The sequence below is a fragment of the Prionailurus viverrinus genome, chromosome D2 (genome assembly GCF_022837055.1).
Source record: "Prionailurus viverrinus isolate Anna chromosome D2, UM_Priviv_1.0, whole genome shotgun sequence".
Taxonomy (NCBI): Eukaryota; Metazoa; Chordata; class Mammalia; order Carnivora; family Felidae; genus Prionailurus; species Prionailurus viverrinus.
In genome coordinates this window covers 82429501-82454312 of record NC_062571.1, presented here as the reverse complement: position 1 = coordinate 82454312, position 24812 = coordinate 82429501, and the positions used below count along the sequence as shown (strand labels likewise).

The 24812-nt window shown below is 48.1% G+C and overlaps 1 protein-coding gene across 5 annotated transcripts; it reads left to right on the top strand.

The window, feature by feature from the left end:
• Positions 1-5755: 5755 nt before the first annotated feature.
• Positions 5756-23525, top strand: LOC125147459 (uncharacterized). 5 transcript variants are annotated; one of them, XM_047824425.1, is made up of 6 exons: positions 5756-6178; positions 6264-6728; positions 10560-10662; positions 19486-19618; positions 21404-21578; positions 22983-23525. In XM_047824425.1, exons 1-4 carry the CDS (start codon positions 5784-5786, stop codon positions 19513-19515), a joined length of 993 nt encoding a protein of 330 aa, XP_047680381.1. In that variant the 5' UTR covers positions 5756-5783; the 3' UTR covers positions 19516-19618; positions 21404-21578; positions 22983-23525. The 5 variants fall into 5 exon arrangements, 4 of the variants coding, with proteins under 4 accessions (XP_047680381.1, XP_047680382.1, XP_047680383.1 ...); XM_047824426.1 differs by lacking the exon at positions 21404-21578; XR_007145201.1 differs by lacking the exons at positions 10560-10662; positions 19486-19618; positions 21404-21578; positions 22983-23525 and having other exon boundaries at positions 6264-6334; positions 6462-6506.
• The last annotated feature ends 1287 nt before the right edge of the window (positions 23526-24812 follow it).

Sequence of the window (24812 nt, the reverse complement as noted above, 5' to 3'; positions counted from 1 at the left end):
TGCGCTGTCATGGGAAAGCATGGTGGCACCAAGGGTAGTGTGAGCTCAGGGTACTAAAGGGCGGGAAACTTAGCAAGACCTGCTCACCCAGAATCCTCCTGGTGTCCTTCCTCCCCTGAGATAAGGCTGCTTCCTTCTTCCAGGTCCCGGGAAGCACCTCTCCCACCAGGGTCTTACGACGGTTTCAGGGAGAAGGGGGCGGGTGTCGGGGAGTGTTTCCTGTACCTGCTTTTCTCACATTCCTTCCGCTTAACGTACGCTTAAAATATGGTCGGACGCCGTATTTGGGGACTGCGTGTTCTCAGCTCCATCAGACTTAACTTACGGAACAGGATAGCTCCGAGCTTCAGGGAAACAAAATCAGAAGACAACTGCCGTGGATACTCGCACCCTTCGCAGCGAGACGTCAGGTGCTGCAGAATAAGGAGGAACGAAGTAGGTTTCTCCTGACGTGAGAATGATGGGATAATGTGATGTTCCAGCTAGACCGAGGACCCCCGGGGGGCAGCAGCCGTGCTCTGCTTCTCCTCCTCAGCAACTGGCAGGGCGCCTGGCACCCACGGGTGTCAGGATGTCCTCATCTCAGTGTCACCAGCCAGGTTTTCATTACATCTGGGCCTCACCAGGTTTCCCTTACTTGTCCTCCTCCTGTGCCTCGCTCCATCTGGGAAAGCGAACATCGCCTAAGTCATCTCTTCTCCAAACCCAAAGGTAATGGGAGACACAGACCCTTTCCAGTTTTGAGCAAGAATTGCCGTTAAGTGTAAATCGTATGCTAAGAGGCGAGAAAGACTTCTTATGTATATACATGGTAGGTGCCATTCACGTGCCCCAGCTTGATGCCTCAAAGCCCACGTTTTGGCAATTGTGCTCAGTGCTGTGACTGAAGTGCATGATGGGTAAGGAAGGGGGGGGTGCTGTCGACAGCAATCTCAGCCAGAAGCAGAAACGAACCTGCATTCTGGACCTTCCAGGTTACATCAAACTTCATTCTCGATACAAAATCACGACAAGTTTTCATCAAATATAGGTCACAACTACAGTGTGATACAAAGATGTGAGATTCAAAGTTTATTACTTTCTCTTCCTTCTATAGAATATCTGCATTTCCCCAAACGCATATATTATTAACAGCCCATAAAATATTAACTTCGTCTAAAAATGCATTATTAACGACCTAATCTGTGCAATCATATCCGTTTTTCTCCGGACACTTTACTTAGAAAACCCAGGCTCCCTTTCTCTTGACGTTGGTGAAAGAGACAATTCTACAGATGTTGATTTGTTACGACCCAGAGAGTTCATGATCTTGTAGTCCAGGGGTCAACACGGAATCAATAATTCTGTCAAAAACGCAAGATTTCAGACTAGAGATTGCCCCCCAAAATTGAAAAAGCACAGGGGCGCTGTGGGAGCGGGTTTGTTTTTAGAAATGTGTACTACGTGGTGTTTTGTTTTGTTTTGTTTTCCGTGGGCACTTTCTAAAATGAGATCCAAAGTCCTGGAGCCGTCGGGAGGCCCCGCGCATTGATTTTACTGTTGTCTCCATGTATGTGCTTAAAGACATCATGAACAGATTTGCGGTAACAGTCAGTTTGTTGCCTCGGGCTTGTGGACACCGCTTCCCACTTTAAAACAAGGCACTTGTGTTACTCTTCGCAGATGAGCCCTGTGTTCCGGCTCTATGAATTTTCAGAAATCATTCACGTTAGAAGGTACACATCATCCTCCAAATCTCTGAAGGGAGAGAAGGAAGATGTCGATTTCAACCTTCATTTGGTCCTGTTATGGGACTCCCAGGCCATGGAAAGGGAGCTCATCTCTGCTGCCTTCTGAGCAATATATTGTCCTGGGAAAGGCAGCCCCCACATATGGTTTGAATTCAATTTGCCAGATCCTCCAAGAGGCACGAGGGTACCATTTAGGACATTGCTTCTTGAATTCCCATTTGCAGCCTTGCAAATAATGTTCAAAATCGTTAGAGCATGAAGAGTTTTCGTTACCCTTCACTCACGTCAACAGCAACCACATATCGATTGGGCACCTGCTTGGGGTGCTGTGCTTGGTACCGTGTGGCTGGAGCGAGAGGAGATGTGGTGCGGAACACCAGCGCATAACACGCGGAAGGCAAACCTTTCTAGCGAAAGCAAAGGAGGAAGCATCTCTAGAAATGTTGAGCTGTAGCAAAAAACAAAGCAAAGCAAACCCACTTAGATTCGATTACGCAAAAATGAGAAATTGCTGAATGTCAAAAGATACCCTAAACACGGTACAAAGCTGAATAGCAAAGTGGGACAGATACTTGAACTCTATGACAAAGGAAAACGTCTTTTATAAAGGCTCGATACAGGTCAGTGAAGGAAGAAAGGAATTCAGTAGAAATAGGGCGGCGGGACATGAGCAAGCGTTTCACAGAAGAAAGATAAATGGTGAACAAACATGCACAAGCATTCAAATAAATGCACTTAAAATCATGAAACATTTCGATCTATCCAATTTTCCATTTTTTCTTTTTTCTTTTGAAGAGTACGAGTGAAAGCAAACTGTAGTAAGATGCACAGGGAACAGTGTGAGTTCGAAGTGTGGGCGTTGCCTCTCTGGTCCCGGTCGGTTGTAGGACATCTGTCCTCTGTCCACACGGCGCCCACCACACGTTAGCCCACCTGCCTAAACCGGGGAGAGCCCCTCAAGTGCGCGGTCTGAAGCCAGAGCCGATGCCCCCAGGAATCAAAGTCTCCCTTGGTGGAAGGGAAGGAGGGTGAGAACTCAGAGCTTTGCAAAGAAGCCACCAGCCCGCTGAGAGTGGATGAAGCAGGGGAAATGGCTGCAAAACGGAGACACTCCAGGCAGGTCCGCAATGCCAGGCTTTGCTTCCTGCATCTGGAGCCCCTGCAACCCTCCACAGGCCCACAGGAGAGCCCGCTTCCCCGCTGAGCTTCTCAGAACAGGGTTCTGTTTCTGGCACCTGACAAAGCTGTGCCCCTGCATGTCCAGTGGCCGAGCGGACGAGCGCAACCCGTCCAGCGGCGCTTGGCAATTTGTGTTAGCAGCCCTTCCCAGCATGGAAGTTTACCAAAGACGTGATTAAAGATTTGTGTCCAGGGACACTTGCTGAAATATTATTTTTAATAGTGAAAAATTGGAAACAACTTAAAAGTTCCACAGGAAGGAAATTGCTTACATCCATAAGATGATGTACCGAGGTCATGGCAACATACTTATGGTAGAGTGTGAGGCGAGGAAGCTGCTGCTAAAAAAGCTAAATAACATGAACCCTAAATTGGCAGAAAAACAGTGTTCTTAAGCAGAGGGGAAAAAACCCAGGAAGTATATTATCCAAAAGCTATAAATTATATTTTAAAATAGAATCACAATTAGAGGTAAATTCCAAGCATAGTACGAAGGGTGCTCACATACCTTCACCCAGACTCACCAACTGTGTTAACATCTTGCCACATTTTCTTTATTGTTCTCTCCCTCCCTCCCTCTCCACACGCACACGCGCACGCACACACACACACACACACACACACACACACTACAAATTGTGACTCTCTCTATAAAATATTTTATATTATGCACAATAAGTATATACACATGAATTATGTAATTTAGATATAATTGTACATGATATATATATAATGTGCAACACTTCTATTTCACATGTATGACCTATATAACATACCTGTTATACACACAACACACATTTATAACATGACGTGTACACCTGTCGCATCACACACGTCATGTAAAGCTTTAAATATTATTTTTTCTGAACGATTTGATAGTATGTTGCAGAACTCATCTTCTCCCAGGAAATAGTGACCTTCGTACATTTTTATGGGTTTTTTTTTATATTTTCCAATTTTTCTACCTTTGTAATTAGATGAAAACAACAAATTATGTTATCTTAAGATCTAAATCACAACTATTTACCTCTCAAATTCTGAAAGTAATTTTAAAAATTACTGTCTGGGGGTGCCTGGGTGGCTCAGTTGGTTGAGCATCAGACTCTTGATTTCGGATCAGGTTGTAATCCCAGGATGGGGGGATGGAACCCACGCTCAGCACGGAGCCTGCTTAAGATTCTCTCTCCCTCTGCCTCTGCTCTTCCCCCACTTGTGTGCGCACACGGGCTCGCTCTCTCTCTCTCTTTCTCTCTCTCTCTCTCTCTCAAATAAAAAAAAATTGCTGTCTGGACAATACATTGCTACAACTCTTTTGAAATCAACTTAGACGTGTATATCTAAGCTGCTTTTGAACTAACAATCCTATGCTAGAATTCTAGAACCTTCGAAAGTTTTGAAAGGGCATTATGAAAGAAATTTAACTACAGTCTTCTTTTTAAGAGGAAAAAAAATGTGAATGAGTCAAATGTCCAACAACAGAGAAATGGCTATGGAAACCCGTACATCCGTTTGAAGAAATCTTAACACGCCTGTCAAGGGGTCGTGTGTGAAGTACTCATTACCGCTGGGAAAGAACAACAATGTTGTAGACTAAGGGTTCAGGTGGGTGGGATGTGTGTATGGGGGTGTCGGTGGGGGGAGGTCGTCAATGAATCCCCTGAGAAAGAAGCCCCACTAAATGGGGAAGCCGTCTGGTCTGCGGGCCAAGCTCACTCTCCTGCTGAGAAGAGGGAGCCCAGACCCCGGGAGTCTCAACCACTCCTTGCCAGAGGACGCCTCTAATAGGGACAGGGAGCACAGCCTCCTCGGGGGCCTGCAAAGAGGACTTAACTTTCTCCCCAATGCATGCCCAAGGCCATTCCGTAACCAACGGCTGCCTTCTCTCCTACGAAGCCCACGTGCACCCTCGGAATCGTTCTGGAAGCCACTGCACCATCTGGAAGTGACCTTATGAAGAAACCTAGGGGCCCCCCTGAGCCAAGCCTTGGAGGCAAAAAATGCAGATGGAAGCTCATGGGCTTTTAAGCCTGGGGTGGGGGGGGTGGTGCGGGGCAGGACCTAGCCTCGACTTGGAAAAGCAGGATGCGATTCTTTGCCAGCCTTCTTGCCGGCATCCAGAATAAACGCAGGCTCTATGTCCTGAGCAGACGACGGCCTGAGCTCATTGCCCCGAAGAGCAGGCCTACTCGCCAGCAGATGCCAGGCCAGGACAGGAAAGGAATTGGCTACTCTCTCCGATGATCCGTCCAGTCTTACAAAAGCAGTCATTTCTAAGACGAACACAACCAGAATTGCCGCTTGGAGAGACAAGGAAGTCAGGAAGAATACCAAATGTCCTTAATGCCAAAGTGCTCGGTCATAGCTCTAGGACATCCTTGGGGGTGCCTCCTTCTTTAAGCTCCGGGAGGAAAGATTTAGAAACTGCAAGCGTTTTAGGGTTTCCAAGAGAGCCCCGTACGTCTGTGTCAGCCCCAAGGGGTGAGCCAGCTGAAAGGCAGAAAGGGACGCGACCCCCAGCAAGTAAACCTCCAAGTGCAAGTTGTAACTTTAAAATCGGTTTCACTTTGGCCGAGTGAAATCTGCGGGGAAGTGACATTTTAAAGGTTCCAGTCCTTCAAGGGGTAACAAAGACAACCATTATGTCCCAGCGAGCAGCTGTTCTTTGATGTTTTCAAGGGCAGCAGACGGAGTGCCCAGGTGGAATTAGGGCTGGATTAGGAGGGAGGCGAGTTTGGGGAAGAGGCCGGGAGAGCGCGTTCTGTGTTTCAGGCTTGGGTCTGCAGACGTTGTGACACGCGGACGTGGATGACACGCTGGGGGCCCTGAGAAAGCCAGGGCCATGGCAACCCTCAGCCATCTCCCCGGCTTGGGAAGATGCCGTGCTGGGGGAACGCAGGAGGGGGCGGCTCACATGACTCTCCCCTCCCCTCCCCGCCCCGGCTGGAGACAAGAGTGGGAATTACTTCATTCTTCCAGGATAGAAAGTCTCGGAACTTTCGGGAGCGGTCCCTGTTCTTCCCATCTTCTGCTTGCGAACAAGCAAGAAGTGAAACTCCAGCGCTCAAGCTCTGGGCAGGGGCGGCCTGGGAGGGAGGGGACATTTGCGGAGGGTCCCTGCCCGTCTTCCCTGTGTCCCCGAGGAGGGCGCGGGGGCTCCCCACACAACCGTCTGCTGCCCATTTCAGCAGCTGCTTGGAAGCCGAGAGTTTTTACAAGCAAACCCCAGACCAGAAAACACACCCCGCCACAGCGCTTCCGGAACGCGTCAGGTGGGCACATTGCACCCGATGAAGTCTGTCTGCCAAAGCTCGCTTGTAAGTTGGTGGTAATCACACGTGCTTTTGTCCCTGGCAGCGATCCCTGTTCTGCAGTCACTTGGTGCGAAGGGATTCGAATCTTCTCCCTTTTTCCAAAGAGGCTGCAAGGTAAGAACCGTATTGAAGCCGCTGTCACTGAATGCAGTTTGCTGGTGTCTGACTGTCGTTCTAGGAAAACCCGGTTTGCCCAGATCGTCCCTGGAGTAACAGCCGCAGGTCTTTTTCGTTTTTTAAGGTTTATTTTTATTTTGAGAGAGAGAGAGAGAGAGAGAGAGAGAGAGAGAGAGAGAGATTCCCAAGCAGACTCCATGCTGTCAGCACAGAGCCCCAGTGCGGGGAACTCGAACCCACAAACGGTGAGATCACGAGCTGAGCTGAAGTCAAGAGTCGGACGCTTGACCGACAGCCTCCCAGACGCCCCACCTACAGCCCTTGTACACAGGCAAGTCCGAAGTCACTTGTCCACAAGGCATCTCCCGAAGGAAACAGCGACAGGACCCAGGTAAGAGGATGGTCTTTCAGGTGTTGCTTTCCCAGAGCTTAAGCACAGCAGTGTCAAGGGGCCTGGGGGGCGGTGGTCTGACCCCAGCCTTCCTCCTGCCCCTCCCAGCCCCTTCTCTACCCTCTAGACTAGAAGGGCAAGCTGCAGGCAACGTGCTCTGGGCTCATTCCTCCAAATCTTTGTCCACACTATTCCTCCTACTGGGAAAGTCACCCTAAATGTCTTCACCTACCAAACTCCTACTCACTCTTCAAGACCCCCCTCTCTTCCAGAAAGCAGCTCCTGGCCGCCACTGCTAAGTTCCCACATCCTGTGTGACCTCCACATGGATGCTTCTAGTATCTGATGACAATCCTGTCTTCAGGGATGGAAAAAGCAACTTATTGACACAGGATACTATTGATATCTGTTAAATAAAAACAAAAAAAAATCAACTATAAGATGTATGTCCAGTATGCTCTCAAACTGGGTTAAGATAGCTAAACAGATAAAAATATATCTCAAGTCAAATGTGATCACTGTAACAATAGTATAGCTGGGGGGTCTTGCTTTTTTCCTTTTCTTTGTGCTTTTTTAGATAGTTTCTAAAATTTTTATCCTGAACCTTGCTCTGGTTTTGAACTGCCGTTACGACAAATTACCACAAACTGAAAGCAACACAAATTTATTATTTGGCAGTTCCGTAAGTCGGAAGTGTGATATATGGGTCCCAGCAGGAGAACACAAAGGCGTCCGCGAGGTTGGATTCCTTTCTGGGGGCTCTGGGGATGAACCCACTTCCAAGCTCATCCAATCTGTTGGCAGAAGTCAGTTTCTTGCGTGTGAGTTCCCTTGGGGTCCCCGCGTCCCTGCTGGCTGTCAGCTGACAGCTGACAGCTCTCGAGCTCACTCACTCTCCTTGACCCATGGCCACTCCTCTGTCTTCAGATCCAGCAACGGTGAGTCGGAGCTCCGTGAAACCTCAAATCCCCCCTGCCTCGTCTCCCCTCGCATCTCTCGGACTCTTTTGCCCACCCAAAAAATTCAGGATAACCTCACTATTTCATGGTCAGCTAATTAGCAACCTTACTTCCTTCTGCAAGCTTACTTCTCTCCTTTTGTGACTTAACTTATTCACAGGCATAAACACGGGGGACCAAAATCCTGCCTCCCACAAACATTTTTTTAAAATTAATTAATTAATTTATTTATTTATTTTTAAGTGTATATTTATTTTGAGAGAGAGAGTGAGTGGGGAAGGGGCAGAGACAGAGGGAGAGGGAGAGAGAACCGCAAGCAGGCTCTCTGCTGTCAGCACAGAGCCCGAGGGCTCAACCTCACGAACCACAAGATCATGACCCAAGCCGAAATCAAGAGTCAACCGACTGAGGCGCACAGGTGCCCCCCAAAAACATTTCTTTTTAACTGATGAAGAAGAAGTCCTTGAAAAAGGAATCCTTTTAAACGAGGTGAAGGAGTATCCGCCATGTCATTTGAAAATAAATGGTAATTGATCTTGCCTACAAATGACTCACTACTTCTGTGAGCATCTCATTTCCTTAGAAAGCCCTGGCTTCTTGAACTCTCAACCAAAATTCCAAATCTCTTGATAAAAATTTCTTCTATCCTTTCTGTAAGAATGAGCTTCTTTCTTCCTGATTTCAAAGGTCATGCATGTCTTGCCACACAGCCATGGCTTCCCTCCCCCCGCTGTGTGCCTGGCCTTTGCTGCCTGGGGCAGGGTCTGTTTCATCCTGCCATCCTAGGTGGGCATGTCACTTACCTTGGCCAATGGACAGGAGCAAGTGTGACTCAGGCGGAAGCTTGGAAAGAGTGTTGGCAGTAGGACTTGGCCTTTCCTCCTGCTCTTTGGACCCCTGAGACCATCCCACGACGAGCCCCGGCTGGTCCATGGAAAATGAGCAATGACTCCATGTAGAGATGCCCGACCCACCTCAAGCCCTGAAAACAACCAACCTGCCGATCACCAGAAATTCGAATTTGTTCACACGAGGCCACCCTGACCCAGCCTCATTGATGGGTGACTACAGAAACATACCAAGCTGGCCCGCACCCAATGACCAGCCCGCCGGCCCGCAGAATCATGAGGAATAACATTTCTTATTCCTTGTTTTATTTATTTATTTTTAAATATGTTTTTATTGTTTATTCATTTTTGAAAGAGAGCACAAGCAGGGGTGGGACGGAGAAACAGGGGGACACAGAATCTAAAGCAGGCTCCGGGCTCTGAGCTGTCAGCACAGAGCCTGACGCGGGGCTCGAACTCACGTCACGTGAGATCATGACCTGAGCCGAAGTCAGATGCTCAACCGACTGAGCCACCCAGGTGCCCCTCTTGTTCCTTGTTTTAAAACAGCTACATTTTGGAGTAGTTTGGTATATAGCAAAGGCTAACTGAATATAATTTAAGAAAAAATTGAAAGAGTAAAAAATTCTAATAGGGAAGCAAAAGTCACCCACGATTCCATCAACCCCAGGTAACCAGTGTGAATATTTTGGTGTATTTTCTCTCAGTTTTCATATTCAGTTAGTTACATGGCTCCAGAGAGAGAAAGAAAAAGAGGGAAATAGGACAATAATAGAAACACAGAATTTATGGATATGTAATTTAAGTCTTGCTTTTCCCCCCCATCACTACTAGCTAGCATCATTTTGTGTCACTGGCGATTGAATAAGATATTCGTGGACTTGGAAACACCTTTCAAACACCACAGTCTCCCTTCAGTCACGTATTCACATTCCTTCATCGGTGTGTGTGCCTGTGAATCCAAGCAGCATAAATATTCAGCCTAATTGGGTTAAAATGAACTAATTCTGGGGCGCCTGGGTGGCTCAGTTGGTTGAGTGTCCAACTTCGGCTCAGGTCGTGATCCCGCGGTTTGTGGTTTCGAGCCCCGCATAGGGCTGTGTGCTGACAGCTCAGAGCCTGGATGGAGCCTGCTTCGGATTCTGTGTCTCCCTCTCTCTCTGCCCCTCCCGAACTCACACTCTGTCTGTCTGTCTCTCTCAAAAATAAATAAACATTAAAAAAAAAAAAAACTAAACTAAACCTAACTGCCCATGTGATGTTGTTCGAATTTATCTGAATAATTGACTAGGGCTTGAGCTTTGGCCAAATTTGTCACTAGACAGAGAACAGTTCTTGTGACCCTGGCCTTCCTGGGAAAGGGCTCTTTCCAGGGCTGCAGGGCCCAGCCCAGGTGGGCGAGAAAAGCTGCTGGATGAAACCCTTCTTGGATGTTTATTTCTGTTCCGGCCTAACCCCCAGCCTTACTCACTGAGGGGACACTGACCTGGGCAGGCAGACGGGGGTAGGGGCAGCCCTCCTGCCCAGAATCATCCTTGGTGGGGGGACAGGGTCCTTCAGCCTGCAGCTCTCCTAGGAAGCCTTGGCTTAGATCTGAGAGGACGGGCCAGGCTGAGTACGCAGGCCGCCCCGTGGTTAGATTTGTTCACATCTGAGTCCTAGGAAGAGACGTGCCTTGTGGATGGGCCCTACTCAGGCCACAGCTGGCGTCACTCTCAAGGAGTATGGTTTCAAAGCCACGAACGAATCCGTAGGAAGTCCAGTCCTTCTGGGGGCTCTAAATCATAACAGGAACTTTCACCCCGTTATCTGGAGTCCCCATGTTTGCCTCCCCCAATTCAGCTGTCCTCTGCCTCCCAAATCAGGCACCTTTGCTCCACCCTCCCAACCCCTTAGCTCCGCCCACTCCCCAGCTTTCTTACATAGATGTTCCCCAGCGTCCCTGTCCCAGGCTTCAGGTGAAGTCGTCACCTCTCTTGCTGGCCTTTCTCCAGTTCTCCTCTGCCCATTCTCTCCTCCTGTAGCACGAAGCCCAGGAGTCTGCCTGGCAGAAGTAAGCTACCCCAGCAAGCCGGAGAAACGAGGGCCAGCCATGCAGGGCCTGCTTTCCTTGGGGGAACAGGGCAGGTAAGTATGGGGAGACTCCCACCGCCATCTTTTTTTTTTTTTTTTTTTTTTCAGCCTGAACTGACACTACAATCCCCAGGGGACATTTGCAAACGAGGTGGGCTGACAGGTCACCTGTCGCAACGCATGCTGCTGATGCCGGCACCGGGCATCTGGCCCTTCTGGTGTTTCCTTGTGCGCAGCTGCAGGAAGATGGGGCTGGGGACCACACCAGGGAGGGGAGGGGGCCAGTGAGGCCAAGGGCATTTGCTCGGATCACACACGTGACAGTCTTAGGAGCCACCTGGAAGTAAAGGGCTGAGTCTTGTGCCTTCAGGGGCGCGAGAGCCGGCATTGCAAATGCAGTGGAAACGCAGATAAATGCAACGATGCAGCCTCCCCCCTCCCCTCCAGGCTGGTGTGACTTGAGGGGATGCAGGTAACACGTTCTGACCTCCGCAACCTTTCTCCTGGCTCTGCTTTTGTCAGCACTCGGTCTCCGTGATGTTTTTCCCATTCTGCAGCACCCTCTACATACAGAAACGCTCACAACCCAAGTGGCAGGGGTCAGCCCACTGGTGTAATCGTTTTGCAGAAGTTCAACGAAAGCCAGATAGTGGCCTGGAGAAGGGCTCTGTCATTTCGTTGCTGGTGGTTACAACGATCTACAGGGGGTATTCCCCCGGCAGTGGATTTTCCACCCCCCTCCGCCCGATGGCAACCGTTACGTGCACGTGTCTGTCGGACATGACCCACATGGCGTCTCTGCGATCATTCTCCTCCTGGCGTGCGCGTCTGGACCATGAGGTCGCTTCCGAGAATTCCTGGACTCAGAGACGGGGTCAGCGCGGGATAGCGTTGGTGCATCGTTAAACCTCCACGAAGAGAGGATTGCTGGTCGGTGCAAGGACTGAAGACGTGAGTGTGCGGATGCTGTTTTCTGTGTTCGTGGCAGGATGGTGGCCAGGGGGATCCACGCTATCGAAGCTTGGGGCCAAGCAAGGCAGCACCTTTCTGGCAGGTGAGCCCTGTTTCTCCGTGCCTCCCGTCCTGGTGCACGGGAGGCCTTGGAGAGGGAAAACATTTCCGATCCCTGAGACTCCTCTGAATTTCAGGCCAAATTTTCCTGTGTGTTATAGCTATGGAAAACAGGTTCACATGGCCCCAAGAGTTTAGTTGTTTATATGAAATGCGTACCAAGTCCTGCCAGGTAAATAGGCTTTTAGGTCTTTAAGAATGTTGACGGATTGGCCGATGAATCCATTCATTTCCTCACTGAATCAAACAACTGAGCAGTGACTGTGCGCCGGGCCGACACCTCCCCGGGATGCCGAGAGGAATAAGACGGTGCCCTGCGCTTGAGGGGTCTGGACTCTAATGACAGGTGACACTCAGCAACCAGATGCTTCCGCGGAGACGTTAGGAGCTGCAACAGAGGGAGGAGCCAGAGGAGGGGCGCCAGTTCTGCAGAAGAACAGGGGACACTTTCGAGGGGGGCTTCTAAACCAGGGTGATAACAGAATGGCAAAATACGGTGGCAGTTGTGTCACTGCGAAGAGGAAGCAGCTGGGACTTCCATGCGTTGCTGGTGGGAGGCGCGGCGGCCACGACCTCGGCACTGCTTTGCCAGGTACCTGCTAAAGGTAAATATAGGGTCACGATGTTCCCACGAGGCAGGAACCCCACTCCTGGGTGGACACCCCAGGTAGGTGTGTGCACATGCCCGGCACGTGGCACTCACGAGAATGCTTGTTGACGGTCTACTCACAACACTTAAAAACTGGACACAACCCAAGTTTCCATTAAATAATTTGAGGCATATCCCTACGATGGAATCGTATGCAGCAAAAAAGACAAAGCTACCAAACGAACTAACAAATACACGGAACAGAACGTTATCACTTAACGTCCCAGGACGCGTAAAGGACCCTCACGTTTGTTGGAATTAGGAGCAGATCGGCTGGGGCAGAGATTTTCTTCCCAGATGCTCTGGTTCCAGAAGGCAGAGGAGCAGGAAGGGCCCAGAACTGGGCAGAGACCGAGTGGAGCTCGTCTCGCACACAGCACGGTGATGTGAATTTTCTACAGTGATGCCCGCTTTTTAAGCATGAGCACCTACTTCAGATTTTTTTCCAGGGAAGTTTTTTTTATTGACTTATGAGCATTTTCAAGCACGTCGAAAAGTACAGAAAAAAATGTAATAACCACCCTAATACATCCATCAATCCAGGTAACAATTGGTAACATTTTGTTATATTTGCTATATTATTTTCCTGAGCCAGTCCTTTTTTGAAAAACCATCTTATTATAGAAAGCTTGAAAAATATTGAAAAAGGGAGAGAGAGAGAGTCGTATAGGGAGCTCCCATGCCTCCAACCCCCAGCCTCAGTAGTTCCGAAGACGTAGCTAATATTGTTTCTGGCCTATCGCTGCCTGTTTCCCCTCCTCCCACCCCAGAATCAACTTACAAACAAATCTCAAATACTGACGTCATTTCATGCACAACATACGAGTACATTTTTGCTTAAAGAAAGGACTCTTTGAAATGTAACCACAAGACCGCTATCGTACCTTCAAAAATGAACAATAACTTCTTAATATCAAATATCAAGTCGGTGTTTACAAATCAGGAGCCAAACAAAGTTCACATACTGATTTTTTAAAAAATCTTTACAAATCCAGAAGTTTCCTTCTTGGTTTTTTTTTTGTTTTTGTTTTTGTTTTTGTTTGTTTGTTTTTGTTTTTTGCGGTTCATTTATTGAAGTAATCAGATTGCTTCCCCTGGATATCAGTGCTTCTCACACTTTAGCATGCAAAAGAATTAACAAACATGAAGAGCTTGTTAAAATACAGATCTCTGGGCCCAGCCTCAGAGATTCCTAATTGAGTAGTTCTGGGGTAGGGCCTGAGAATTTGCATTTCTCACAAGCTCCCCAGTGATGCCGATTGCCAGCCTGGGAACCCTTGCTGGATGACACTGCCCTGGTTGCCCACTGTACAGACTTAGCTAGCTGCATCCCCAGGGTGTCTTTGAGTATTTTTCTCTGCTCATTATATTTTTAAAAAACTTTTTAATGTTTATTTATTTTTGAGAGACAGAGAGAGACAGAACGTGAGTGGGGAAGGGGCAGAGAGAGAGGGAGACACAGAACCCGAAGCAGGCTCCAGGCTCTGAGCCATCAGCACAGAGCCCGATGCGGGGCTTGAATCCATGAACCATGAGATCATAACCTGAGCCAAAGTCGGACCTTAACCGACTGAGCCACCAGGCGCCATTCTGCTCATTATATTTTTTAAAATCCATGCTGGATTCGGACAAAGTACTGTGTCCTTTCATCAGGAGGCACAATGTCTGGTCATCTCAGAAACATTAGCAGCCATGATCGTTCCTAGATTTGTTATTTCATTGGGGGTTGCAAAACCAGTGACGCTCTAATTGTATTGTCCCCTTTTCATTGATTACCTTGTCTACTTCTCTAGACACAAACTTCCCTTCATCAACTATTTCAACACCCAAAGGGAGAGTTCATACAGCAATCAGGATAATCTTTGTCTTCATTCACCTATTTTCAAAATAGTGAGTTGGTTCCCTAGCGTCCTGAGCAAACAAAGAGGTGGTTTTTGTTTGTTTTTATCTATTCTAATGAATTCATGAACACAAATGTGTTTTTTATGTTCAATTTACTAAGTTTTTATTACTTTTATTTTTAATTTTTTGACATTTATTTATTTGAGAGAGAGAGAGGTAGAGAGGCAGAAAGAGAGGGGGAGAGAGAATCCCAAGGAGGCTCCGTGCTGACAGTGAAGGTCCCTAAGTGGGGCTTGAACTCACCAACTGTGAGATCATGACCTGAGTCAAAATCAAGACTCGGCTGCTTAACCAACTGAGCCACCCAGGTGCCCCAATTATTATTATTTTTAAAGTTTATGTATTTATTTTGAGAGACTACAGGAGCACACACTCACGCACATGCACACATTGAGGAGAGGGACAGAGAGAGAGGGAGAGAGAGGACCTTAAGCAGGCTCCACACCTAGCCCAGAACCCGATGCGGGGCTCGATCCCATGGCTGTGAGATCATAACCTGAGCCAAAACCAAGAGTCAGCCACTTAACCATCTGAGCCACCCAGGCATTCCACTAAGTTTTTATTTTTGATGTTCAAATTATTTTATCTTTGACTAATGGGGGCCTGGTCAGGTTAGCTCCTGGTGCCTTTTGGCTTGACTCCAGTGGTGTTTGATAGCTTCCTTTTATGATAGGACAAGATTTTCCAGGTTCACCTCCTATAATCCTTCTCCCAGGTCTGGAGTCCACCATTTCTCCAAGGAGCCCTGGTGGCATTTAATACACGTGGCCCTTGGAGACCGTAGTCTAGGCACTGGACACGTTCTTTAGTGATTGGACGGTCATTGTTTCCAGACCTTTTCAGTGCATAAAGCTGGAAGGTATGTTTAAAAAATTTTTTTAAATCTTTATCTTTGAGCGAGAGAGAGAGCAAGCAGGGGAGGGGTAGAGAGACGGGGAGACACAGAATCCAAAACAGGCTCCAGGCGCTGTGCTGTCAGCACAGAGCCCGAGGGGCTTGAACTCAGAGGCTGTGAGATCTTGACCTGAGCTGAAGTCCGACGCTTAACGGACTGAGCCACCCAGGCACCCCTGGAAGATATGTTTTTTTTTTTTCAACGTTTATTTATTTTTGGGACAGAGAGAGACAGAGCATGAACGGACGAGGGGCAGAGAGAGAGGGAGACACAGAAACGGAAACAGGCTCCAGGCTCTGAGCCATCAGCCCAGAGCCTGACGCGGGGCTCGAACTCACGGACCGCGAGATCGTGACCTGGCTGAAGTCGGACGCTTAACCGACTACGCCACCCAGGCGCCCCGATATGTTTTTTTAAAACACAATGTATAATGAGTTTCTAAGAATACTCTGAATTAGAATTTAAGGGGCATTTCACTTGATCCCATCAATTGGAAATCTCAGAATAACAACCCTAACCCTATAGTCCACGACATGATCAGTAAAAACCCTTTGTTTTTCCTTTCCGTACATCCTTTTGTTCTTAGTCTGTGTCTAACGAAGGGTGTGCGGTCAAGTTCATGTTTGAAGTCACGTGGAATAGTTTCTGTCTTTGTGGTCAGGCCACAAATCAGTATATAGCTAAGTTTGTTTCACTTTGCTTTTGACTTTTGAGGACTGATATTTTTAATATTTTAATTTGTTCTATAACTGTGTAAGTATTTTCACGATTTCAAAATCAGATGTACAAACCAAAGTATATTCGGAGAAGTCTAACCTACTCCTTCTCTGTCATGATCCTTTGTCCCCTTATGTGGAATAGTTTTAAACAATTTTATGGTTTATCCTTTTGTTTACAAAACAATATAACAATAGCATAACATTTTACACATACTCATATTTTCATATCACATCTTCCTGGATAAATGGTAACATGCTATGCACATTTTGTTCCACTTAGCCTTTGAGATCACTTTGTAATGTTAAAAATCTTTATATTAAACGGTTCCACCTTAGGAACTTGTTAAGAAAATCTACAAGGGCAAAGAAACTACAATGCATTTGGTGGCACTTTTAAATGAATTTATTTAAATAACTGTGTTAATCCGAGAGTACTGATGTGTAGCTGAAAGTGTCACTCCACACGTCTGTCCAGCCTGCAATAAATACTTGGTTCAAATCTTGACAGTCAGAAACCACCGGAAGAGAACTACTATTTTCTCCCTTCTTTTCCTTTTATTTATTTAGATGTCCCTTTTTACAAAAGTCAACGTTTAAATTTTGGAATCATTTCAGACTTACAGAAAAGCTGCAAAGATAGTACAGAGTGTTCTCACGTCCTCTTTACACAGTTTTCCCTGTTATAAACACCTAAAATAACATGGTACATTTGTCAAAACCAGGAAACCAACACTGGTACATCACTATCAACTAAACTCCAGCCTTTATTTGGATTTCGCTAGTTTTTTCCACTAATGTCCTTTTTCTCTTCCAGAATGTGATCCAGGACACCACATGGCATTTAATATCTTTCCATTTTTAATTGACCTAAAAATCTATCAATGTTAAAGAGCCCTCCCATTTTTATAGGTGGTAAGGGACAGAAACCAAATGGCTCACTGGCCGCGGGATGATCACAGGATTTAACTCTAAATCTGGGTGGAATCTGCTTTTAGAAGAGGCAATCTGGTTTAGGGGAAGAAGATGCAGATGTTCGTACGGGGCAGACCTGGGTGTGGGTCCTTCTTTGGGTTTGCTGCTTAGTGGTTAGGAGGTCTGGAATGACTTATTTAGTGTCACTGGGCGTTAGTCTTTCATCTGTAAAAATGGGACACTAAAACACACCTCACAGAGTAGTAGAGAGGTTTATATATAATACAGGTGAGGTGTGTGGACCACAAGAAGTGCTCAGCAAATGGTAATGGCTGTTACCATAGATGGTTGTCAGCGGACCCACAACTAGCACTTGGGGAACCACATGTTGGTCATCTGCTACCCAGACTATAATTCTCCCTCGTAGAACAGATACGTAATTTTAGTCCACCAGTTACGGCGGGGTGACAGCTCAGATATACAGCCTCCGATTCAAGTGACACTCAGCAGGGCGCATTCGGGGAGGGCATTCGCATCCAGATCTGCCATGACTCAGGTATCCGTTGCTGGCTTCTGTTCGGGCCAGGAGGCTTTCCACCAACACGCACTGACATGGCCCCGAAGGTATTTTCCCAGAACGTAAGCATCTAATAAATGATCGTGTATGTATTTTCACTTCTGAAAGCACCGTTGACCCTTTTTAAAGTGCTGGCAAGCGTTTTTGTGACAGGAAGCAGAGGCTCCTGTGTGGCAGACCGCTCCGGCCTTGATTTCTGGGCTGTGTGCACGCGTGTGCCCGTGCGCCCGTTTCTTCTTCTGCAGGGATGCACGGGACTTTTGTGTCACTCTCCAAAATAGAACTCCAAAGTAGGTCGGTAAAGGAGCAGTGAAATAGGTCAGTTGCCGTAAATCGAAGCGGAAGAAGGGGGTGGGGTTCAGCTCTAGAGAGGGTGCATGTTTAGACCCTTGATGCCTGTTTCTCTTAAGGCCCGAAGGACAGCCCTTTAGGGGGTGGGAGGGTGACACTGACACTCTGTTGTCCCATTGCTTTCTTTCTCCGGGATGGCCACCTCTAGGATGGAGATCGTGGTCGCGGGTCATGGGGACCAAGCCGGCAGATGGAAGCCTGATGTCATCGGGATGCCTAACACAGGACGGGGGACAACATTCTTTCGGGGGATGATGAAGCGGGGTACTTTCTTGCCTCCGTGAAGGTGGATAAGCAGCTGGCTTTGAGTAGCAAAACCGCACTATTGGTAATGCTTCTGGTATTCCCATGCAGTGCAGTTGGTCGTGGGATCCGGTTCCACATCGCCCCCACCCAGAGTGAGGCTGCCGTTCCCCCTGTGCTGCTGGAAATGTGCCTAGAAGGATTAGGCTGCGGCAATGGCTTTTCCCTGACTTTAACGGTCCCCTCTTCAATGATACATTGCTTCCTCATCACTGTGGGTCATTTTTCCATATGGCACACAAGACTGTCTGCATCCTGCCCCCAAGACAGACAGCATTTTCCTGAAGGTGCCGGGGTTTGATTTCCCAATACTAGATGTCGTAAGGTTTCTTGGCACTCTACCAGGTAGAAGGGGCTCTCTAATGGATTATAATGAAGAAAAACAAAAAACAAACACATCAACTTTGATTTTGTGACCACGGCCCTTCCATGTGACTTTCTGAGTTCTTACCAACACACATTTCTGGTTTCGAATTATTCTGACTCATGCTGTTATTTATTTTTTCCATTGTTGGCAATAGCTCTACGTAACCACAATCTTTATCCATTGTCTGATTACTAGCACAAAACAGTTTGAGGTTGTTTGGAGTTTTAAAACGGTTTGATTTTCTCTTACATTTAAAAACAGCACCAGAAGTAACAGACTGAGTTAAAAGTGGAAGATTTGAGAAAATAAAACATGTCCTGATACAGACTGCTAGCACTGTGGAAATCAGTCCTAACTTGATTTGCAATGGTAATGGGCCTTAACTGGACTAATTACAGAGGTTATTGGGGGAATGGCTTGGAAAAGAAATGAAATATTGCCTACTTATCTTCTTGGACCTCAGCAATAAATATGCTTACATGGAATCACTATCCTTGAGCCTGGCCTGGCAGGCTGTATGGAGAGCAAAAGTCTTAAAGACCCAAGTGGGAACACAGTCACACATTGGTTCATTTATCCACTGAACCAGAAATTGCTGGGCCTTCTTTTTTTTTTTTTTTTTTTTTTGCCAGGCCCTGGGCGAGGCATGGGCATATCAGATATAATAGTAACAGGTCAAGGGGCCCTACCTCTGAGGGGCTCCCCATCCAGTAAGGCAGGCAGGTTCGCATAACAATAATTATGGTACAAGGTGGTAAGCCTGATGTCAGCAGTGGAGACACAGAACGAGAGTTAAGTCTCCGTTTTGCTTGGAGTAGTAGAAAAAAACAGTGCGGAGGAAATGGCGCCACTCTGGGCTTTGGAGGGCGGATCAGAAAGGAGCAGAAGGGCATTCAGACATTAAGAGAAGCATGGACAGCCATGAAGTGTTAAACACTTTGAAAACGTCCAGTGGTCCCACGTGGCTAAAGGATGGGGCCGGGGAGGGCATGGGGGGAGGAGAGAGATGAGGTCGGGAACTCTGGCGGTTCTCAAATCCCAAATGGCCTTGAGTATCCCGCGAAGGAGATTTGATGTGTTACTAAAGGCCATGAGGACTCAGCGAAGTTTTGTCTGATTTTCATTTTAAAGGTGCTTTTGCAACAGCAGGAGCTGGAATGAGAGCAAATCAAGCTCGAGGGGCCTGAGACTGTCATCCAGGGGAGGCACTGTGGTTACCCGGCCCTGGGGTCATCCAGGGGAAGCACTGTGAGCCTCATCAGAGGTAAGCGCCATGGTTACCTGGCCCTGGGGTCATCCAGGGGAGGCGCCATGGTTATCTGGCCCTGGGGCTGGAGGGGGGGGGGGTGGTGACAGACTCAGGAGTGATACCTGGGGCTGAGTGGATGGGACTTTATGACTAATTGGGAGGGTGTGGTTGAGGGAGAGAGGAAGAAAGAAAGGGTTCAGCAGAGAGGAAATGAGATGGAGTATCCTTGGAGTCTGACACACCCGGCTTCCTATCCCAGCTGCACTGCTTTTAAATCTGACCAAGTCACTCCTCAGAGCCTCCCTCTCCTCCTTCAAAAGAAGGGTAATGAATAGGACTCTGGGGTTGATGAGATCCTGGGGGCCAGGGGGCAGAGCAGACAGATGCAGGACAGAGGCTGTCCATTATGACTATGTTAGGTAGGCTCAGAGCCATTCTGTCACACAGTTAGGTGGGGCAGGAGAGTGGGGGCTGTTGTCTGTGTCCCTCGCCCCCAGCACAGGACACAGAAGGAGCTCTGGGGATGTTTGCTTAACTACTTTTTATTCTTCAGCTCAGCCTAGGACAAAGACAGCTGAATACCCCCTCGGGAATATTGCCTAAGAATATTAGGCGATATTCCTACTCAGGGAAAGGAACCCTGGCAGTGTTTATACAGGGAGGCCGGGGCGCACTTTCTCACTGATACGGACCTAAGTTGGCACGCTTGGGGCAGTGGGGCTGGCTGCTCCTGGACCAGGACACGGTGGTAATGACAAATGTCAAGTGCTGGGTAACTGCTACAAAATTAAAGCTCCATCAGATCCTAGACCAGAGCTCAGTGCGGGAGGAAGAACAATGGACCCCAGGCCCTAGAAGTCTGAGTTGGCTTTTCTGCATGAGTCCGGTGAGGAGTAGTTAATGGGAGAAAGGCCCACATAGAAGGAGGCCCATCAAAGAAGCATAGAAAACTGAGATCCAGGGCGCCGGCTGAAGTAGATACAGTGAAAAGGAGGGCTGCATTGCCACAGCAAGGGATGCCGTGGATGCGATGGAGGGCCGGCCTCACCCACATCAGAGCAGCCGGCCTCCCCGGTGCTGCCCGGAATAGTTCCTCACCCCCAAAGTAGAAAATAGTCCGGCTCCGAAGAGGAGAGACCCCACCACCGATAAAGCCGACACAATAAACCAGCCTCCGCTCCCCGCGGCCTCGTGCAGACCCGTCTTGGAGCTCCGTGGCCACATTTTGCCTCCACAGTTTAAGAGAAATCAGGAAACTGGAGAGGCTCCAAAGCAGAGCAAAAAACATGATTAAAGAGAGCAAGGATAGGACCCATGGGGCGAGTTAAAGAAATTGGGGTTGATTTGCCTAAAACAGTAAAGACGAAAGGGGGACTGTATTCCAATACATAGAGGGGGGCCGGTGCCCAGTTATTTTCCAATTTCAAGAGCACAGACTAAGAGGCAAACGGCCTAATTTGCCACAAGAGAGATTAGGTAAAGGAGGAGTTTCAGAAACATATGCACGTCTTGGAATGGCCTTCCCTGGGGTTATTGTAAAAAAGGGCCGGCCCCTCCCTGGGAGGAAGCCTACTGGGGACTAGGCCAGACTGATTATGGAGGGCCTGGCTTGTCTCCAGAGGCCCCACCAATCCCAGCTCGCCTGGCTTCTGGGAACCCATGCATCTTTCCAGAGCAGAAACCTGAGGAGGGAGTGGCCCGCCTTGACGGGTGGGAGCCTTTTGTGCTTCTCCTGATGGGTCCCTCCATCCAAGAGCAAGCATGACCTTTTCATCTCATTTTCTCTTTGATGTGTTCAAGACACGTCGACAGCAAACGCCTGCAGGTTCTTAGGCGGCTGGTAAAAAAATGTATCACAACTTCCGGAAAGTGGCTGTTTAGATCAGATCACTGCCATCTGATTCGCAAATACCCCGAGAAGCTGGCGAAACTCCATACCCCTGGATGGCGTGCTCTGCTGGTCATGGCTGTCCTGGTGGGTATACCGTCCGTCACTGTGGCTTCAATCACATGTTCAACCGTCCTTCATAGAAGGAACTGAGTCAAGCTGTAGAACCGAGCTTGTGCGCTCGCCTCCCCCTCCTGCACCCTCTCGCCACATAAAAGGCGTGTCAATCTACAGACGGGATGACGGTACAATTTGTTCACAAACCGGGTCGCCTGTGACAGTAAATGGAAGGTACTTCGACAGTCATGCTGCTATTTAGCTGAGGCCTAGGGCCATCTGTCTGTAACTTGTACTCAAAGCTCAAACAAGGGAGGTGCCCTTCATAGTGAAATCCTTTCTAGTAGAAATGGAATGTTTGCTTTGCGAAACGCCGATTAACTATTACTGCTCAGCAAATCACCCTCCCCCCCGCCCCCCTCCCCAATAAGTGGCTCAAAACAATAAACGTCCATTATCTCGTGCAGTGTCTGTGGCTGAGGGTGGCTGGGCCGTGGGGTCCTTCAGATACTGCCCTGGGCCTGCCATCATTGAAAAATTTGACTGGGCTGGAAGATGGCTTCCATGAAGGCTCATGCACGTGGCTGATGACAGGAGACCTCCCTTTCCTATCTCAGTTCTTCCCTGTTGGACTGCTGGAAAGTCTTCGTGACAGCTGGTTTTCTTCGGAGTGAGCGACCTGAGTCACTCCAGCCTTTCATGCTATAGTCTCAGTCCTGCACGGGCACTTGGGCCGTATTTTATTCATTAGAACGAATCTCCAAGCCCAGCCCACATGAAAAGAGAAGGAGATTAAGCTTTATTTCTTGAATGAAGGAGGACCTTCAAATATTTGGTCATTCTCGTGAGTTTGTGTTTATTTTTGAGATTCTCTGTTTACCTTTTCTTGAGTGCCGTCTTTTTATTCACCCTGGCCCAGTGACAGTGGGAAGGGACAGCGGTGGGGGTGGAGGGGGACGTCTCAGCAGCTGGCATTCTGGCCATGGGGTGGCTCTCTGTTCCTCCTGGATATTGTCAGTCACTTGGGGTACTTAAAATGGTCTCTCTTGAGTAATGAGGAGTGAGTTCGCTGTCACAGTAGGTATACAAGGAAGTCGTGGATGGTCGGTTGGGCACTGCAGTTGAGTGTAGATGGGGGTGGAGAGAGCTGGTCCAAATGACCTTCCATGTCCCTTCTGACCCGGAGCCCTCTCGAGTCCCTGATCCCCCCCCCCCCTCCACCAAAGCATTCTTTGTTCAGTGCTCTTGAGTGAGAACTGGAGCAGCCTCTTGAGGTGGGGCATGGGTTCTGGAAGCAAGACCTATGAAAAGCGAACAGACTCCACGTTATCGCAGACAGAGAGTCATGAGTTTCAAGCCCCCGCCACGAGATGGAATTAAAAAGGTTTCCAAGAATCTTAATCGTGGGGTGACTGTGTTTGTTTACTTTTGCAGCAAGCCTGGGGAGCTGTGCTTGGATAGATAAAAGCTGTTCTGTAAGCCTGTGTCTGAAGCTCCATCAACAGGTCGAGCTGCGAGGAGGCTGACCCTTCACAGAAGTCAGAGTGGCGACCTGTAAAATCCTGGCTTAGGAAAATCTGCCTCCATTGCTCATCGGCTTTACTCAGAGCGGTTTGAACTAAATGTGAGCTTGGGTAAGGAATAAGTGCCCTGTTCATGAATGCCCAGGCTGTTAAACAAAAATAGCACACAGGAAACGGTATTGCAAAGGTCAGTTCTTCTGGAAAGGAAGGGACAAGAAACCATCTATCTGAAATTTTAATGAGCAGATCCTGGCCTCTGACCCCGTACCCTGACCTAACAATCCAATACTGGATGCCACGTCGGTTTCCATTTCCTGTGAACGAGGAGGCAGAGTTCCCATCCAAAGGCCAACCATCTGCCGGACGTAAGATTCTGTCTGCCTAGCTGGCTGTTATGGATGGGCACGGAGTCTTTATGGATAGAGTGTCAGTCCAGACTCCTTGCTTCACAGACATGGGAAATTAAATGGTTAAGAAACCAGGGCTGTGGCTAGGATTTTCCTTCCTGTCTTTCTCCCCCCCCCCCCGCCCCCCGCATTGGCTGTTTTCTTTCATTCAGTCAAAAACAAAGCAAGGACAGTCTTGGGGGTACACTTAGCCCTTTGGAAAGAGTTTTGCAACTTCCAGGTTAAAACACACACACACACACACACACACACACACACACACACAGGATTTCTACAGTCAAGAGTAACAGCTGAATATAAAAGAACAAAAAAGAAATGAATCATGAGAAGAGAAAAAAGCCCCTAGCCCAGTGCAGAGCACAGATGAGGTCCGTTATAAATAAAAAATTTGCCCAGTCAGAAAGATTCGAGAGGCCAGCAGCTGGAGTCATCCTAAAACTAGGCTGTCCCACTGACTTCAAAGGAATCAATTTTTAATTCTCTTACACAGCGTTTTCTGAAAGTTCTGGAAACTCAGAACCACTTGAGTACTTGAGAAAACTTCCCAGACCTTCCAAATAACAACGTCCCGTGCAAATACCAGGGGATTTGAAATCTTAACAAACACCAGGAATCCCATGGGCGAGGGAAGCCCTGTTATTAGCTTATTTAGTGCTCACTATCACCTGGGAGATTTGTACTTTACTTTCACTTAACAGATGCTGAACCCAAAGCTTAGGAGTCAGAGTTAAAGCCACAGGCTATATTCGCCAACAGATCTGGTGTGGGCTCTGACCCACCTCTTGCCCTGTGACCATGCGGAAGTCACTTAACCTTTACACACGACAGTTTCCTCCTCCATAGATTCGGGACTTTAAATTGAATGGCCGCATTACGTTCGCACAATACTGTGATCACATCAAGTGCATCTGTAAATAACGGAGTAGTTCACAAACAACCCAGTGATGGTTAAAATAGGTTAAGTAACCAGTCAACACTGTTCAACAGTCCCGAGTTATCCGTTTGTCCTACCAGTCAGAAAAGTCTTTGAAGGCAAAAGGCATTTCTCACTAGTTTGGCTTCCCAGGTCCCTAACACAGCGTTGCCAATTGCGTTTTGAGCGAATGAATGAACAGAGAGGTTCTGCAGAGGGGTAAGCAGTAAAGGGAGCTGGATTTCAACTGGGGCTTCCACAGGGGCCTTGTTTCCAGGTGGAGCGTTGAGCCATCCCCGGGGGCAGAGAAGGGGCCCTTGCCGCTCCCTTTCAGTTTTTTTTAAAAAGGCCTGTACTTTGTTGAGAGGGTTGACCTGGTTCTGGAGAACGCTGCGAGACTCCCGTCACCCTCTTTTCCCCG